The sequence below is a fragment of the Gadus chalcogrammus genome, chromosome 5, assembly GCF_026213295.1.
Source record: "Gadus chalcogrammus isolate NIFS_2021 chromosome 5, NIFS_Gcha_1.0, whole genome shotgun sequence".
Classification (NCBI taxonomy): Eukaryota; Metazoa; Chordata; class Actinopteri; order Gadiformes; family Gadidae; genus Gadus; species Gadus chalcogrammus.
In genome coordinates, this window is record NC_079416.1 from 15,505,331 (window position 1) to 15,522,839 (window position 17,509).

Genomic DNA, 17,509 nt, shown 5'->3' on the forward strand with positions numbered 1-17,509 from the left:
TAGGGTGTTGATTGGATGAGGATAAACTTGACCAGACAGACCACATCCCACGTCCCAGAGGAACCATGGTAAGTTCAACAAGAGTTCAGGGACCGCGCCCGCTATCGCTCCGGTCTGCAGCGATCAGACTGTTAGCGTCTGTCGTGTTTCTTTGGTGTAGAGCATTGCTCGAACAGGAGAGAGGGGGGGGGGGGGGGGGGGAATGAAAGGTTTGATGCATCTTTTTGATGTTGGCGTGCTGCTGCTGCCCTCTGTCAAACCAGTAGCTTTAAGATATCGTGTAGGGATCAGCAGTGACGTGATTTGAGAACATAATGAACAGGACTTTCAGGTCTACGAGACAAACAAGCTATGCTAATGTGATGTCAAGCCAATGCAAGGGGCTACGGTCTGCTGAGATCCAGACAAGGCTGTCGCTACGATGCGACGGGCTAGGTCCTGATGGTAACAGTGTTTACATGAACAATATCTATCCATCCATCCATCCATCCATCTCTATAGATATATATAAATACATTTCTCCTTTGCAAGCCTGCTTTATAGTGAGTTGGCAATTTTAGGCAATGTATACATTTATAAGGTTCGCACTAGTCTATTTTGGCACGTTTCTTGAAAACATGGATTCTTGGACTGCATATCTTCATATACTTTACTAGGGATGCAACTTATGATTATTTCCATGGTCGATTAATCATTCAATTCTTTTTTCAGATTCAGCAATTTATGATTTGGTCTGCAAAATGTCATAAATATTCGCAAAGGCCCATTACAAGTTACCAAAGTCCAAAATGATGCTTACTCTGACATGCATTCAAGTATAACTAAAGTATGTTATGATGATGCATCAAACAAATAGTTTCATTTCTAAATCATTAAGAAGTTAACATTTGTACTTGATAAATTACTTAAAAGATGAACTGATGATCAAAAGAAGGTTTGATGACTACGTAATCGATTTTAATTAGAATAATATATATTATTGATTACCCGCGTCCGATGGTTAGGCTTCCCGGACACATTTAGTATAACGCTTCGGTGTGTGGCACATTTAATATGCAACATCGCTTATTATAATGCTCACAGCTGTTGCACAACAACAGCACTAAAAAAGTTGCTTAAAGTTGGCATGGGTCGTGACTCGTAACCATGGGGATAACACGGCCCCCTCTTTCCTACCAGAACACGGCCCCCTCTTTCCTAAAAGAACACATATTTATTTAATCACATAGTGATTAACATATGTGATTGTTGTCCTGTCTCGAAAACAATCACATAGACAGTATATATGTGTGTATATATATATATATATATATATATATATATATATATATAATGGAATTGGAGGAGGAAAATAATTACCTGGACAAGTAGGACAGCATTGCCCTGGCTGGATTGTGGGATTCTCGCAATCGGGAACGGGACACGAGATCAGGGAACACATCTCCCGGTCGCCATGGCAATAGCAGTCCCGGCAGCCATCGTGCCAGCTCTCGCCATCGTCGTGATGCAGGCCGTCCATGGAGAGACACACGGCCTTCCCGCCTGAAGGCGCCTCGGAAGAGACCACTGAAGACGGTGGGGGGGGGGTGGTACAAATACAAAGCATTGGTTGATTTGTCTTCGTCTTTATAAGATTGAACTTTTAGAACATACATTAGTGCTCTGCGATTAATCGAATTTTGATCGCGAATTCAATTTAAGCGTCAAACGATCACACAATTAACATAATCCATTTTTTCGATTTTTTTTTTTTTTATTCTTTTTTTTAATTATTTTATAGAAAGGGCAGAACAGCTGGATACTAGGGGTGTAACGGTACACAAAAAACTCGGTTCGGTATGTACCTCGGTTTTGAGGTCACGGACTTTCACTCAATCGTTATGTTTTTTGCCAGAAAAATCAGCTTATCCACACAGCAAGATAATAATACCCAAAATTTGAGTGTACATACGTTGTACCCTACATGTTACTCCAGTATACCACAATGCAATGTGGTCGTGTTTTTCGGAGGAGAAGAAGAAGCTGAATAACCGCGAAAACGAATACATTTAATGATGGAGACTCCGGCTTTCGTTTAGAATGTCAAAAATGTATTTGGGATTTAACATAGAATACTTAACATTCAAAATTACCCGGCGCATTTACTGACGCAAATGACGTTTAGAAATGTTCAGCGTAGTGTCCGAATTCTTGTTTGTTCGTTCCCTAAATAGTGCACTATATCGTGAACACTATATAGGGAATAGTGAGTGAGTGAATAGGGAACGGTTTCGAACACAGCTGCAGTGTGCACAACTGCATGTGCGGCCGCAGTATGTTCCACACATGCGGTCCTCTACTTAATATGTCCGTATGGAAACTCGTTCGGTTCGCCTCCCTACCGAACCGAGCACCCCTTACCGAAACGGTTCAATACAAATACATGTACCGTTGCACCCCTACTGGATACATATCTGTATATCATTTTAGATTGGAACATTTTCTTTTTGAGCACTTTGTGAATTTTTTTAAGGCGAAATTTCAAAGTTCTCAGTTGCAGCAAAAAAAGAGACGTGCTGAATAAATAGAACATGTTTTCAAAGTCAAAAATAATCGTTTGGATAATCGTGATTTCAACATTGACCAAAATAATTGTGATTATGTTTTTTCCCAGAATCGAGCAGCCCTACTTTACATTGATGAATCTTTTCTTGTCAAACTTTAGTAGTCTGTATATTATCCACTCCGATGATGGTTGAACCCACCTCTGCACACGCAGCGCAGACAGCCCAGAGTGTCCGTCTCGAAGCCCATTGGACAGGACAGGTCACATGGCACCTCTGGACATTTCTTGCATCTGCAGGTGTCACAGCCGTGCCTGTTCTTACTGAGATTGAGAATCAGAGAGAGAGTCAGATAAAACAGATAGATTGAGAGTCAGAGAGAGTCAGAGAGAGAGAGAGACGGATAGGGTGACAGAGTAGAGAGAGACGAAGAGAGAGAGACAGAGTCAAAGACAGAGACAGAGACAGAGACACACAAACAGAGACAGTGACACAGAGAGAGAGAGAGAGAGAGAGAGAGAGAGAGAGAGAGAGAGAGAGAGAGAGAGAGAGAGAGAGAGAGAGAGAGACAAAAGACAAAATACATTGATATTATGAAGCAGCAACTACTAAATGGGGAAACTGAGGTGAATTATTAACATTGATTAACACACAAATTAGTGTGTTAACTGATGCCCTTGGGTCCGTCTGTCCCCTGTTTTCAACCCATCTCTAGAAGCAGTAGGCATACCCAGTACTGTGGCTGTGAACTCAATGCAGAGCTAAGTCTGTGTTCGAAGGCTAGCGAGATGACTAACCTTCAACCTTAATGTACGAGTACAAAAAAAACAGAACACGCAAATGAAACGCATGTGAACACAAATACAAGGAACTGCACCCACCGTGCTGGATACGTTCAAGACAAAATAATATGTCGAATGAGAAGTACGAACGTACGGACAAAAACCTGGTCCAGACCCATTCAAAGATTGGGAGGGGGGTATTTTTCTTTGATGTCACCACCACCTAATTTAAGAGTAAAGAAAGACCTGCTAGTACGACCCAACCATAGAAACATGCACCAAAGTGTTTGTGTTGTTTATGGAGCACTCCAAGCCAATCCGAAGCACTGATTGCATTTTTGTGGCTGGTTAGCAGTTAAATTATCCTTGATCCCATGACACCGACGTGCCTCTCTCAAAAAACGAAACATTCTGCCGTTTTATATTTCTTGAAGACATGTCTGTAAATCGCTCAAACAAGTGGAGTGGAGAGAAAATTTCCAACAAGCTTATTTTAACCACTGCTCACAAATACTCTGACAAAGGCAGAAAGATTCTTGTGAGTAATGGTACCTGTGGGAGTTGAAGGCAGCACTTTTGGGCATGGGAATATGAACAAATTAAAATTATGAATCCACATGCATCCACACTTCAACAGGAAGGGAAGAGACAGCTCTTGAAATAATTATAATGACACAGGAAGAACACAATCATGCGTGGTATGAAATCACACTTGATGTACGAAAGCAACTAAGACCTGAACTCATATGCTTGGCCATATATGCAAAACGAGGAGGTTGTGTCTGAAATTATATTTGGCAGTGATTCGTTATTGTTCCCACTCCAAGAAAAAGAAACACCTCTTATGAGCTTATGACTAGAGCCATTACTTTGGAATGGCGGTCTCTAACTCAGAGTGTCAACAATTGCATCCTTCTAACCCCACCGCTTTCATGGTCTCCTCCTTCTTGCCCTCCCTCTCCCATCAACCCATCCACAGCTCCCCTTTGTCAAGATATCATTTCTATATCCCTCCTACCCCCTCCTCCGACCCCACTCCCCTTCCTTATTGCCACGCTCCGACACTTTCCTAATCAGGAAGTTGTCCGCGTGGCTCATCGTCTGGTTGGCTGATAAACAGCTGCTATCTCGGCCTATCGCGCGCGCCCTCCCCGACAAATAATAATGATAATAATAATAATATCAGAGCTGCCGTGGCAACGCATACACCGTGACAATGAATGATTCAGACCCAAAGCGACGATGGCTCGATGGCTGGGGTGGGGGGGGGAGTCAGGTTGGAGGAGATCAATCTTAAATTAGAATGGGCGATGACGGGCACGAGACAAGGCCTGCGGGCGACCCGCTTTGCCCTGGGATGGAGAAGGGGGCTGGAACATGACCAATGCACCGGAAATGACAGATGGAGAAAGCGAGAAAGTAAAGGGAAGTAATGGTGTGTGTGTATATATAGTACGTCTAGCATGTGCTGCCCCATGGAGTGTGCGTCCTTGTGCGTTGCTATTTTTGTGCATTTGCGTGTGTTATTATACGAATGTAGGGTTAACGGTGACCTGGGACACATTGAGTCTGGGGAAACGTAGAAATATAAGTGGATCCGTTTGATGTGCGTGTGTGTGTGTGTGTGTGTGTGTGTGTGTGTGTGTGTGTGTGTGTGTGTGTGTGTGTGTGTGTGTGTGTGTGTGTGTGTGTGTGTGTGTGTGTGTGTGTGTGTCTGTGTGTGGACGTTGGCGCCTGCTTACTGGTAGCCGAAGGGACAGGCCCGGTCACAGACCAGGATCTTGCATCGTCTGTGGCGTGGGCGACACTGGCATGTCTCACAGCCATCGGCGTCTGTCTGCCGGCCAAACACACACTTGACACTGCATCCGGAGATCAGTGCACTGCAGTGCTCCTCTCCTGCGCACACACACACACAAAATATAATATACATGACTGCAAAAAATGACACACATACACTCGCAAAATCACATACACACACACAATCCAATACACACACACACACACACACACACACACACACACACGAACACACACACACACACACACACACACACACACACACACACACACACACACACACACACACACACACACACACACAAAATCCCATAAACACACACAATCACATGCACACTCGCCAAAAGTACATACACACCCATACACACAGATACATTTTATATAGATGCATTGTAATGTTCCTCTGTCTTGGGTAATGAGCTATACTTTTGGATTGCTAGACTCCCCGATTTTATCCGGTGACATGGTTTAGTAACAATCAGACCTTACAATGACCATTAAAGGCTTTTACTGCAGTTCATGAGAGCCTCTCTCTGGGCCCATTAAGGTAAACGGTAAACAAAGTCAGGATGGCTATTGTTATAAGAGTAAAGACGGCTCTGTGGTCTTTTTGGCATCTGCGATGTTGTTCACTTTATAATTTATATTGATACATTTTTCATGAGCTTGAAGCTCAATAATGAATAGTCTGGAATTTCACGGCTCAAGACTAAATTCCGCATTTTTTCCAGGCGGGGGAGACTGAAAACTAGTCAGATATTATCTGTGGCCATCTAGGGACGTTACAGAGCAGCTGCGTAACTCTGGAGCCATTACAGACCATCAGGGCGGGAATCACTCACACATATGCTCTGATTAAATGCACCGATGACAATCATTATCCAGGACACAATCGCAAATTCAGCCTGTGATCAAAAAGGCTCAAGCATCACTTAACAATACCATTTAGTTCCAGGAAACACAAATGTAATCACTCGAGGAATACATTCCATTAAACTTCCCATTTTGTAACTGGATTGTTTCTTCCTGGAGGGATTAGTCTATTTTCTGAATGGTTATTTTTCCTAAGTTAGTGGCGTAGGATTATAGAATTGGGACAAAGAACCAATTTTCAGGGGTAGTGTTGATTTTCCCACCTACAGAAAAAGAAAAAATAGCACCGTCGCGAAGTATGAAAGCATATCGACATGATTGAGACAATTTGGGTGACCTATCAGAAATCATATCAGAACCTAATTCTGCAAATCAGGCAGGGAATGTTTGCCATTGCAAAACCAGAAAAGGTATTGCCTCTTCAGTTAATTGTATTTAGTACAAAGCGGTGTGGTACGTGTTAATAACAGGAGATATTGGAAAGAGTTCTACTGACTGGTTTGGCAGCGGCAAGCCTGGCATCCCCGGGAGTCCGTGGGGTAACCGTAGCGACAGTTGCTCTCAGAAAGCAGGCAGTTCTCCTCAGGACAGGTAGGGGGCGCCATGGTGATGTAGCTGGGCTCTAAGGCACGAGCAGTACACACACACACACACACACACACACACACACACACACACACACACACACACACACACACACACACACACACCACACACACACCACACACACACACACACACACACACACACACACACACACACACACACACACAAACACACAAAATCGAAGCAGATGGTTGACAGTTTAGTGCTTCAGCAAAACTGCAGGGACATAACTTTAACAGGTGAAGAGCCAGGATCCCAATGACTAGTAACAATCGGAAAGAGGATTTTAAACTTTTCTCAAACCTATACCAACAACCTCCATGACAGTGCAGGCGAGGGCAGAAATGTCGTAATGGAAGCTGTCATACAGTCCTCTCTGAATCCACTACTAAGGTGCACTGGGGAAGGCATCTCCAAAAGCGTACATACCAACAAAATACACCAGTTGGGTGTCAGTTTGAAAATATAAGTGTGTATTAACACAAAGCTTTGCCCGCCACCAGCCAAGCAAGACTAAACCCATTTATATGTATAATCATGTCTTCTAAAAAAACATTCCTCAGTATTTTATCAAATTATGTTATTAAGTAAATATGTGAATGCCTGAATAACTGTGAATGTGTCAGGCTTTTCATACCCTATGACTTCATACCCAAGATAATAAAAAAGGACACATGGTGCAAGTCCAGCCATGTTTTTGCTGCACCCTGGCACTGGCCCAACTGTTCTAATTAGAAAATCCAGAACCTTGTCTTTTAATGCTGAGCAGGACTTAAGCCTTCTGAACCAGGCCTTATCGATTGTGCTCTATAGCAGAGGATCAAACTACTTTTACTAATGTAGCCCCACTAGGATATTTATTTTAAGCCAAGCACCCCCTTTCGCCAGCAAAAAAACTTTTTGAGAGGATAATATATGAAGAACTAATATAATATAATGTATGTGTATATTACTTGATGTGAACATGTACGTGAAATGGGCGTTGCAAATATGCAGAAAGATATACCGATCTTATAGTTTTCTGAATGTTAGGTTGGTATTCCTATTTCGACACATTCTTTTTTACAGTGGCATTATTTAGCACTTGTTCATAAACAACATTAGAATATCGAAAAGTACTCAATATATTCTTTGATGTCGCAAGAACCCCTGAAATCTCTCGAATGGCCCTCAGGGGCTTGCATACCCCCATTTGAGAAACAATGCTCTAGCCTCTACAGAACCGACATCCGTGCATCAGTGTGTAGATGGTGCATTTCTACATACGTTTTGAATATGGCAAAGACTCTAATAGCCCAATTCCCTTACAACATGAACGATTTAGGTAGGTCTTTGGAATAAGAGATGCGATGGCACATGCAAGATGCAGTTATTAGCTATTCTGGGAGAACAGCCACTGGCAGAGTTTTAAAACCCCATTAGAGGCTTTGAATTATGTTCTACAGACACCATCTTTATCTTTTGGATTGTTTACTAGTTCTACAGTCATTGTCAGTAGGCCGGATGTTCACGAGGACTCGAGTACATTGACACACCACAATATCACATTGTATTTTAAGTTTTACACATCTATGAGTCAAATTGATAAAACCATGAGCCACTTGCGGCTTGTTTTCATATTTAAAAAATGAGGAATATGAATTATGATGAACCTTGCTTTATCTTACTAGGTGGGCGAAAGTGTTGGAATTGAAGTGATTCTTACAAGGGCAGTCAAAGGCCTAGAATGCAACTAGGACTGATCATGTGTATGTGTATATTATATATATATATATATATAAATATGTGAATGTACACGATTTGCCTTACATACTGTGTGGGATGTGTGTTGTGTGCCGCTGGTCAATTTGCATGTCTGACCATTATCTCAAGTCACTGGCAATCATCGATGTTGTCACGGCAACCCAACACAGTGTAAGCAACTGCATGGGAGCAATAACTAGCAGCGAGCGCCACCACATAGCGCTCCTGGGCCCAGTGATAATTACTTCCTGCAGAAACGCTACAAACCGGGACTGCGGACATCTTGTGACCGTTCCCTGAGGTGGGGGAGCTGGTCGTTCCTACCTGCCTTTCATAATCACCACTCAACCAGAAAACGAGCAACCTATCTGACTAGGAAAAGAACACACACACCTGTACAACGGCTGCACAATATAGCACATTCATATTCAAGGGTTGTGGTCCCCTACCATACAAAAAGATTTTGTGTTAGACCCAACCAATAACAACCACTTATCTAATAAGAGGCGGGATAAAAATAGCGTGGCATAGGCACTTCCAACAACAACAAAGATGGCTGCCGCTGATGTTAGAATGTCTGTTGATGTCACTATTGAGACAGTGTTAAACAAACTGGACGGTTTATATTCCCTAAAGCTTTTGTTGAGAAAATATATGTTGTTTTTCGTCGCTCAGTGCTGCGTCACCCGTATCGCTGCTGTGATTGGTTGTAGGCCTATCCAATTGCGTCCAGGGGCATTTTGGTCTGCGCCCGTTGGTGACGGAAATCAAAAATGACCACAGAGGTCCCAGACGAATTGCAGTTTGCAATTCGTCTGGGACCTCTCTGTTCATTTTATATTTATATATGTAGTAAGCTAGCATCGCCAGATGAATAACAGTTTGCAATTCGTCTGGCAATGCAAGCTTACTACAATACAGACATTCTTTTGAAAAATATTGTTTTTAACGCACACACTGAAGTGATCAAATGCGACTGGGATTCCCCAAATAGCCCTACTCGAGACCAGAAAGGCCAAACAGGAAATGTGTAGAATTTTTGTGTTACACCCAATTTCAAAACGACATCATATCGACTTGGAAAAGTGGTCATGTCAGAAAAGATAAACAGGTTCTTCAAAATATAGACAAATGAAGACAATAAAATCGCATTGGTACTTGGCTGGCCATATCGCTTATCTTAATATCGAGCCATGATAAGCCATTCCATCACACTTGTTGACACAATGTCACAAGCCCCGCCCACTTAAGTGCTGGGCGGGGAAACCCCCTAGTGGCCATGGGAGGAGGGCCCGGGAAGATCTTATCAGCGGTGTTGTTTCCTGCTGTAGGGAGATAGCTGCAGATAGCATCAGTGGTCGTTTAGTGGTTGATGGTCAAATATGTGAGGAGGGACAGGAGAGGAAGTGAGGGGAGGAGGAGGAGGGGCGGAGAGGAGGAGAGGAAAAGAAAGAAGGTGAGAGAGCCAAGGTCAGGCACAGACATGGCTCTGATGAGAGGCGGTGTATGTGTGTGTGTGTGTGTGTGTGGTGTGTGTGTGTGGTGTGTGTGTGATGTGTGTGTTGTGTGGTGTGTGTGTTGTGTGTGTGTTGTGTGTGTGTGTGTGTGTGTGTGTGTGTGTGTGTGTGTGTGTGTGTGTGTGTGTGAGGTGACTGAAAGAGGAGAGACAAGGCATGCGTCTCTCATGGGAATCGGAAAATCAACGAAGCAGGAAGAGAGAAAAAAACACCAATAACAACAGACTGAGGGAGTGTGTTTGAGGGGAAGGAGGAAGTAAAAGAGAATATAAGCATGAGCTCATTTGTGTGTGTGGGTCTGTGTTTGTATGTGTGTATGTGTGTGTGTGTGTGTGAACTTCATTAAACAGTCACTGACACTGTGGCCATCTGCCTCAAGGTGACTGCCACAAACAGCTTCCCTGCGCTCGCCCTCGCTCTCACACACACACACGTGCGCGCACACACACACACACACACACACACACACACACACACACACACACACACACACACACACACACACACACACACACACACACACACACACACACACACACACACACACACACACCCCTTCAGTCTATTGCTATACTCTCTTGCTTTTTGTCAGTGTCTTTGGAATTACCTTGTCTCCTCGTCTATATGACCCTTTTCAACATTATTTTGTGTTTTCCAAAGTCAAGAACTAAAAGTTTAGTTACTATTATCAATATTCCCACATATTTTTCTTCCTTCTTAAAATAAATACACAGCAATACACACCTGCGTGCCAGTGTACCACCGCAGTCTTTTGTGTTGTGTCTGTTTCCAAGGCAACATAATAAAAAAACAACGTATTTGTTTGTGGCCAAGTTTGACGCCAATCTATAAGGGCTGTGCGGATACCACTTTTATCGACTCCCCGTAACTTTCATTATCTGAAGATAAAAATATTGATCTAATTGATGTTCATGTGCGCAAGCCTTTCACACAAACGTGCAATCGCAAAGATTAAATCTGGGCTTCACCAGCTTACAGGGAAATAACCATAACCTATTATTCAGTAGTATGAAGACTAAGCCGTGCATATACACTTACTCCTTGATGTGTGTGTGTGATGGGGATGGTATTTTTTGAGGATAAAGATGCATTTTCTATAAGCCGCAGGTACGGCAAAACTGGGTTGTTTTTATGTGGTGTTGTCAAGAAGTATCGCCAATGTTTATTGTACATCTTTTACTCGCAAACCTCTAATTTAAATGAGCATTTGGGCTTTCCATCGTGAAAGCATTAAGAACATCACAATTTATTACTGAAACGCAGAACATTTTTTTCTCTGAAGTCTTTGTGTTTGCAAAATCTACCTAAGCCGGTCAGGAATAAAAGCCTACCTCGAAAAATACGTAATATCTGCTGCACAAACAGAATGCATGTTTTGCATATATATACATTTAATGGTTTTGTATATATCTGTGTGTGTTTGTTGGGGCCCAGTCTCTAGTCTCCTTACAGGTGGGTAAAGCACAACATGGCTTGTGATATTTGCCCGATAACTATCTGCAACATGCCGTTTTTAGATGCAGAGTTTAATTTCCCATGTCAGTAAAATAATTATAATAAATTATGGAACTGACTACATCTGACACGATTTCCATTAGCCAAAAAAGCGACATTAATTTGAAAGGCACCAAGGGCGATTGTTTTTGCGGCTCCAGCCTGCGAAATCAATTTGTCTAACCAATCACAATAAGGAGTTTTTGTCAGAGTCACCGTGGTACATTCAGAGACCCATTATCACCATCTTTAACATGCATTCATCATTCATCTCAATCATCTCTATAGCAGTCGGTGCTACAAGCCATTCGATTACTGAATATAGGTTACTGTTTATACCATGACGTGGTGCAGTTATATAGCAAAAGTCTAGCATTGGATACCAACTTTGTCTGAAAGACTGATACTTTTATCGACCAAAAGTGAAACAACCTCAAGTCAACTCTATGCATACATAAAAGAACGCCCCAAATGCAGACAAGACCCACCCAATTATCATAATTCCTCTCTCGCCATTCGCCACACCATTTTACAGTTGGATTAAAAAGTGAAACTCCATTATAATTGAATCCTCTGAATACATATGATATGTTGGCTGAATGGACGGAGGATAAGCTCGTTTTTATCCGGCTTTATAGGTTGAGGGCTGAATCCAGCTGTCTTTTTCACTGCCAAAATTGTTATTGAATAATGCAGCATATCCGCCTCGTAACTGATAGTTGACTGCAATTTGTTGGGTCAGAGTTTACGATTTCGGACCGAACAATTTTACCGATTGTACTTATCCTAAAGTTTTATTTCAGTGTTTGTTTACCCTTTAATACCTATATCACACTTTTTCTATTGTGTGTGTGTGTGTGTTTCTGTGTGTGTCTGTGTGTCTGTGTGTGTGTGTGTGTGTGTGTGTGTGTGTGCTTGTGTGTGCGCGGGTGCGTGTATGCACTTGCGTGCGCGTCTGTATGTGTGTGTGTGTGTGCGTGCGTACCCTCGCAGACGGGACAGCACTCCCCGGGCACCTTGACCGGACTGAGGCAGTTGTGGGCGCAGGCGGCGGCCACGCAGCGCCGCTCGCCCGCCACACACTGGCAGAAGGTGCAGTCGTCCTCGCGCCAGTGCTCGCCGTGCCCCACGATGCGGCCGTTGACGTAGCAACCGGCGGCGCTCAGTGCTGGGAAGATGGGATCTGCGGGTCAGGATGGGGGGGGGGGGATTTTAGTTTGATCGTTTTTTGGAGAAAACAAAATGGAAAATCTTTTAATGTGAGATATTACACACCAGGTGTGAGTGTGATTAGCCGTTACGAGCCGTTTTGAAAATCGGCCTCTGCTGACATCACAAGTGGTCGTGTCCACCTAGACGTGTGCTGGATAGATCAGTCTACCATCCGACCCAGTGGACTGCAGCAAACGTTGCTCATCTGTCCGTCATACATCCAGGTGGACACGCCCACTTGTGATGTCAGAAGAGGCTTGTAACGGCTAATCACACTCACACCTTGTGGTATAATATGTCACCTTTAAGGGAAATTAAATACGAGATTGTGTATAATCACGGATCAACTTTTGACAGCCGTAGAATATTCAGGAAAATTCATATGCATTCACAGCCACGCTTAGCGGGGGAACAAGGGACGTGTGTTTCTGCCACTTGCACAAACAATTCCCACGGATGAATCGAAGAACTTTCGAAACAGCACGTTCGTGTTCTTTCTCTCCGCGTTAGGATAGGGAACAATCTGAAATAACAACTTTCACAGGCCAGTGCTGGACACATTCACCGGTGTGTAACGTCGAATCAAGATACCTCAGATCCATTACCGAGTGCAAGCAGTCACGGATGGCTTTCTATACAGATTGAATGGAATCTGTTGGTTATTCAGTGTAAATATGCGAAATATGCCAAACGTGTCGGTGGATTTTATGCTGTTTGAGTGGCGCGTGACCCTTAAGGCCAATCAGAGTCTGTCAATCGGAAATCTCTGCCTGCTCATTGATCCGAAGATACTGCCATGCTTGCTTAAAAAAAGTCTATATATATATATATATATATTTATTTATTAGGGGTGAAGCAGTTCACAAAGCTCACGGTTCATTAGGATCTGGAAAGCTGGCGCCACGGAGTCATGTCATTTTATATTTGCATTAAGACTCCCCATCTATCATCGTAACAGTAAACAACATGGATAGCTCGGCTTCCAGAAGTAAATGGAAACAAACAAAAACAAACAAAGTACTAGTTAAGCAGGTAGTGGTGTGTGTGTGTGTGTGTGTCTGTGTCTGTGTCTGTGTGTGTGTGCGTTTGTATGCGTTTGTATCTTACCCTCACAGACTGGGCAGCACTCTCCGGGAGGAGTGTATTGCCGTGTGCAACGCAGTTTACCACACTGGGCATGGTAACAGTTGGCCACTCCCCCTTTGCATCGGCAGAAACGGCAGCCGTCCAATTGGAAGAGCTCGCCCTCTTCGCGCTCCACCCCTCCGAACAGACACACCGACTTGGTATCTACCATGAAGAAGGAGGAGGGTACAATTCCGATATAATGTAAGAGATTGGTATTTTATTATAAATGCACACAAATAGCAAATTCTTGATGAAAGTTGTGCAACGGCTCATTGACACTCCTAGCAAGAACTAATGGAAGGAGAATACAAAAGGTATATTCAAAATTGTCTTTGTTTGTCAACTATCATCTTATTGCTTTTACCCAACTGAATGGGGGGGGGGGGGGGGGGGGGGGGGGGGGGGGGGGGTCTTTAGTTGACCTAAGATGATTGTGAGTGTGTGTGGTTGATGGCTGGATTAAGCAGCCTAACCTGGCCTGAGTCAGACTGATTGGACCCAGCCCCAGAGTCCAATCAGTCTGACTTGGGCCATGTGAGGCTGCTTAAATTGAACTAAGATGATTGTTGTGGGTGTGTGTGGCTGATGGCTGGATTAAGCAGCCTCACATGACCCGAGTCACACTGATTGTACTCCAGGGCTGGGTGGGGCTGCATACCTGTTATTCATTTGCCAATGCCCACAAACAACTTCTAATAGAAGGCCTACATATTATGGGGCATTTTTCCAAGTTTTAACCACAACTTAAAAAAATCCAACAATTCCCACAGTGCAATGTGTTTGAGGACCACGTCCAGCTGCCTCCACCGATGCATTTAAAGATCGCTCAAGCTCTCTTTCTTCGTTGATAATCCAGGGGAGTGGTTGACATGAATGAGAGGGTGTGTGAACCACTTTGAACATATGGAGGCCAAAAACAATGATGGATAAAGCACCGAGGTGAAGGAAGGGTTGAGGAGAGAAAGTGTGGAAAAGACTGATTAAAGAAAACCTGCACTGAATGGTAAACATAAGCCGACAGACGCAGGCTAGATATTAAAGGTATGGTTTGGGTTTGTGTGTTTCTTCGCACTCATGTGTTGCGTATGTCTGAAGAAAAAGATCTGCCACATCTTGGTATCCATAGCAACCAAAGGCACAAGCTAGCTTCACATTCTCAGTCAGTGCCTAATATAATGGTTTTACTTCTAATCGCATCCACGTACACACACACACACACACACTCACACGCGCATCGCACCCAGTTGATCCTTTTTTTTCACCAGGCCATGTTCAGGTTAAGAGCGTTGTCCTTTACCCCCTATACTTTAGCTCTCTGCGCTCCTTATTCTGCCAATCCCCTCCCTTTCGCCATCATTTTTCCCGCCACCTATTTTTATTTTTTCATTATTGAAGGTAGAGGGTGTTCTCTCCTGAAAATTGGACCTGCAGTGGGTGGGACAAACCGGACGGAAAATCGGTTTAAAAGAAGTAGTGTCATTATTACTTTTATATGAATGTACTGCATGGTTTTTCTTCTGTTGGACAAAAATGTTAGGTTAACATACATTTCAATTTTTGATGTCTGCTGACATTTTGCCTGCAGTAGTCATGTTTAATTGTGTAGCAACACCAATCATTAAAAGCAGATCAAGATGAAATAAAGCCACATTAATTAAGATTGAATTACCACAGATGATCCACTAAAGCGAATGCTGAATTCACTCAGGCAGTTGGGAGTTGAAAGCGAATTGCTGAGGTTAAAAGAAGAAGTACCGAACGATTAAATGCTACGCTTTTAAGGGCTGAATGTCTCAACACTGAACATGTAAACATGCTATATGCATAGACATCTATGAGATGACTCATGTTGCAGGGTTAGGGTTAGGGTTAGCATCTGAGATTACTCAGTAGAAGATTAGCTAAGGTATATATATATATATAATATATATATATATAGCTAAGAAGTACCAATGTATCCAATAACGTTCACTTTGGTCTTTCCAGCTACATATATGTTTAATTAGAAACTAAACGTCTAAATGTCTGTAAAAATTTTGATTTTGACAGACAGAGCTAACGTTTTTTTATTCGTGCAATGTATTTACCAGCTTGTTGTGATAAAGAAAAACTTGAAAGCTTGGCAGATTTATACAGATGTGTAGCGCAAAGATACGCAAATACAGTTTAATTAATATAGCACGTAAATGTCTATGTGTTTTAATATCATTCCCGAACAATCGTTTCTAGTACGAAATACACTGGCCTATCACGTTCTCTTTCTCTTGCTGTGAGTATAGTGGAATGGCAATACTGACATGGAGCCTGAGTAAGAAAGAGGATATCAACATGCACATATATTCCCCCACTGTGTTTCACACAGATATGTCACTGTGGTCCCATAGACATCAGCGTAGAAAGACTGCAGATAGGCTTGCAAGACATACGGTAACCCAAGCCTTGATCCCAGAATCCAGGTGTCGCACCCCCACCCCCACTGTGTCACTGGACTTGAAAGGCACCCTGGCTTTAAGCTCCAGACAACCAGCGAGGGAATGAGTGAAAGCCTCCTCTTGGGCTCGATGTTGTGTTGCTTGTGGTGAGACACACACACACACACACACACACACACACACACACACACACACACACACACACAGACACACACACACACACACACACACACACACACACACACACACACACAAAATAAATGGGAATTCATCCCATTCTCACTCGCTGCGAGACAACACCGCTAATGACCAATGGAAAGCCTCCTGGAGAACTAGTGACAGCCACTTGCTGCTGAGACTTGGCGAGCGGTCACCATCTTTTGTGAGGCTGGGTTTTAAGGCTGTCGGACCTCACCTGCTTCCCTTCCCAAACTCCCTTTGGCTCATGACACAGAGAAGGGGATAAAACAGACACAAACACAGGCTGGATTACCAGTATTTTTTTTGGGGTCCAGTTTGCTGCTGTTGAAAATAGCCAGCGTTATACGGCCTGGAGGAAGATAAGGCCTAGTTCTTCCATTGGCCTTTACTGTACCCAAACCCCCCAGCTTCCCCTTCCGTCAAATTCCCCATGACCATCCGTGTTTTAGCAATGATGTGTGCCCACATTTGGATGTGACTGATCGCATGGGGTGTTCAGGACAGAGGGTTGGAGAATGACATTCATCCTCCCATTAGAGAAGGCTTTAATCAAAGTGGAACATGTCTCAACAAGAGAGAAAAAGTGTTCAAGAGTAAAAGATTTAGACGGAGAAAGGGAGGTTGGGGAAAAACAAAAAAGAAGTTGCATTTCTTTGAAAGATGAGATGGAGGTCACTTCACAGATTCTGCCTTGGGCGGTCCTGTCCTTGTCTGTCTGTCTGTACCCCCCCCCCCTCCTCTCTCTCATTCCTCTTTCCGTCTTCCCCTGCCCTCTTTCTTCTTGTTCTGTCCCTGTACCTCTGTTCTCCCTTCCTCTCCTCTGCCCCAAAAAGCATCTTGAATTTGGCTTATATTTGAGAGACCTTTGTGTACTCGGCATGTGTTTGAGAGACATTGTGTGTGTACGTGGTAGCTTTTTTTTACAGGGGTGGAAGCGTTCATTTTAACAAGCTTCACCCCATATCAAAATTTGGATTTCCCTTTTGCCAGATCCCTCCACCAGCCAACGTCCACATAGAACCCCGCCCCACCGTTCTGCACGCAAAGGTTGTCAGGATTCAAAAACACTGGCTCCTAACATCCTTGGCAGCCATTAAAACTGGATTCTTCCCTCCCTACTCATTTCTATTTCTATTTGGGCTGTTAACAAAGGACAG

At 43.4% G+C, this 17,509-nt stretch overlaps 1 protein-coding gene across 1 annotated transcript in view; it reads right to left on the reverse strand.

The window, feature by feature from the left end:
• crim1 (cysteine rich transmembrane BMP regulator 1 (chordin-like)) overlaps positions 1–17,509 on the reverse strand; it is a 76,051-nt gene that overhangs the window by 11,854 nt on the left and 46,688 nt on the right. The window contains exons 6-11 of the mRNA XM_056591189.1: positions 13,699–13,881; positions 12,365–12,562; positions 6,495–6,620; positions 5,068–5,224; positions 2,745–2,866; positions 1,360–1,566 (exon numbers count right to left, since the gene is read on the reverse strand). Of these exons, the coding sequence (XP_056447164.1) occupies positions 1,360–1,566; positions 2,745–2,866; positions 5,068–5,224; positions 6,495–6,620; positions 12,365–12,562; positions 13,699–13,881 (993 nt within the window). The remainder of the gene's footprint in view (positions 1–1,359; positions 1,567–2,744; positions 2,867–5,067; positions 5,225–6,494; positions 6,621–12,364; positions 12,563–13,698; positions 13,882–17,509) is intronic.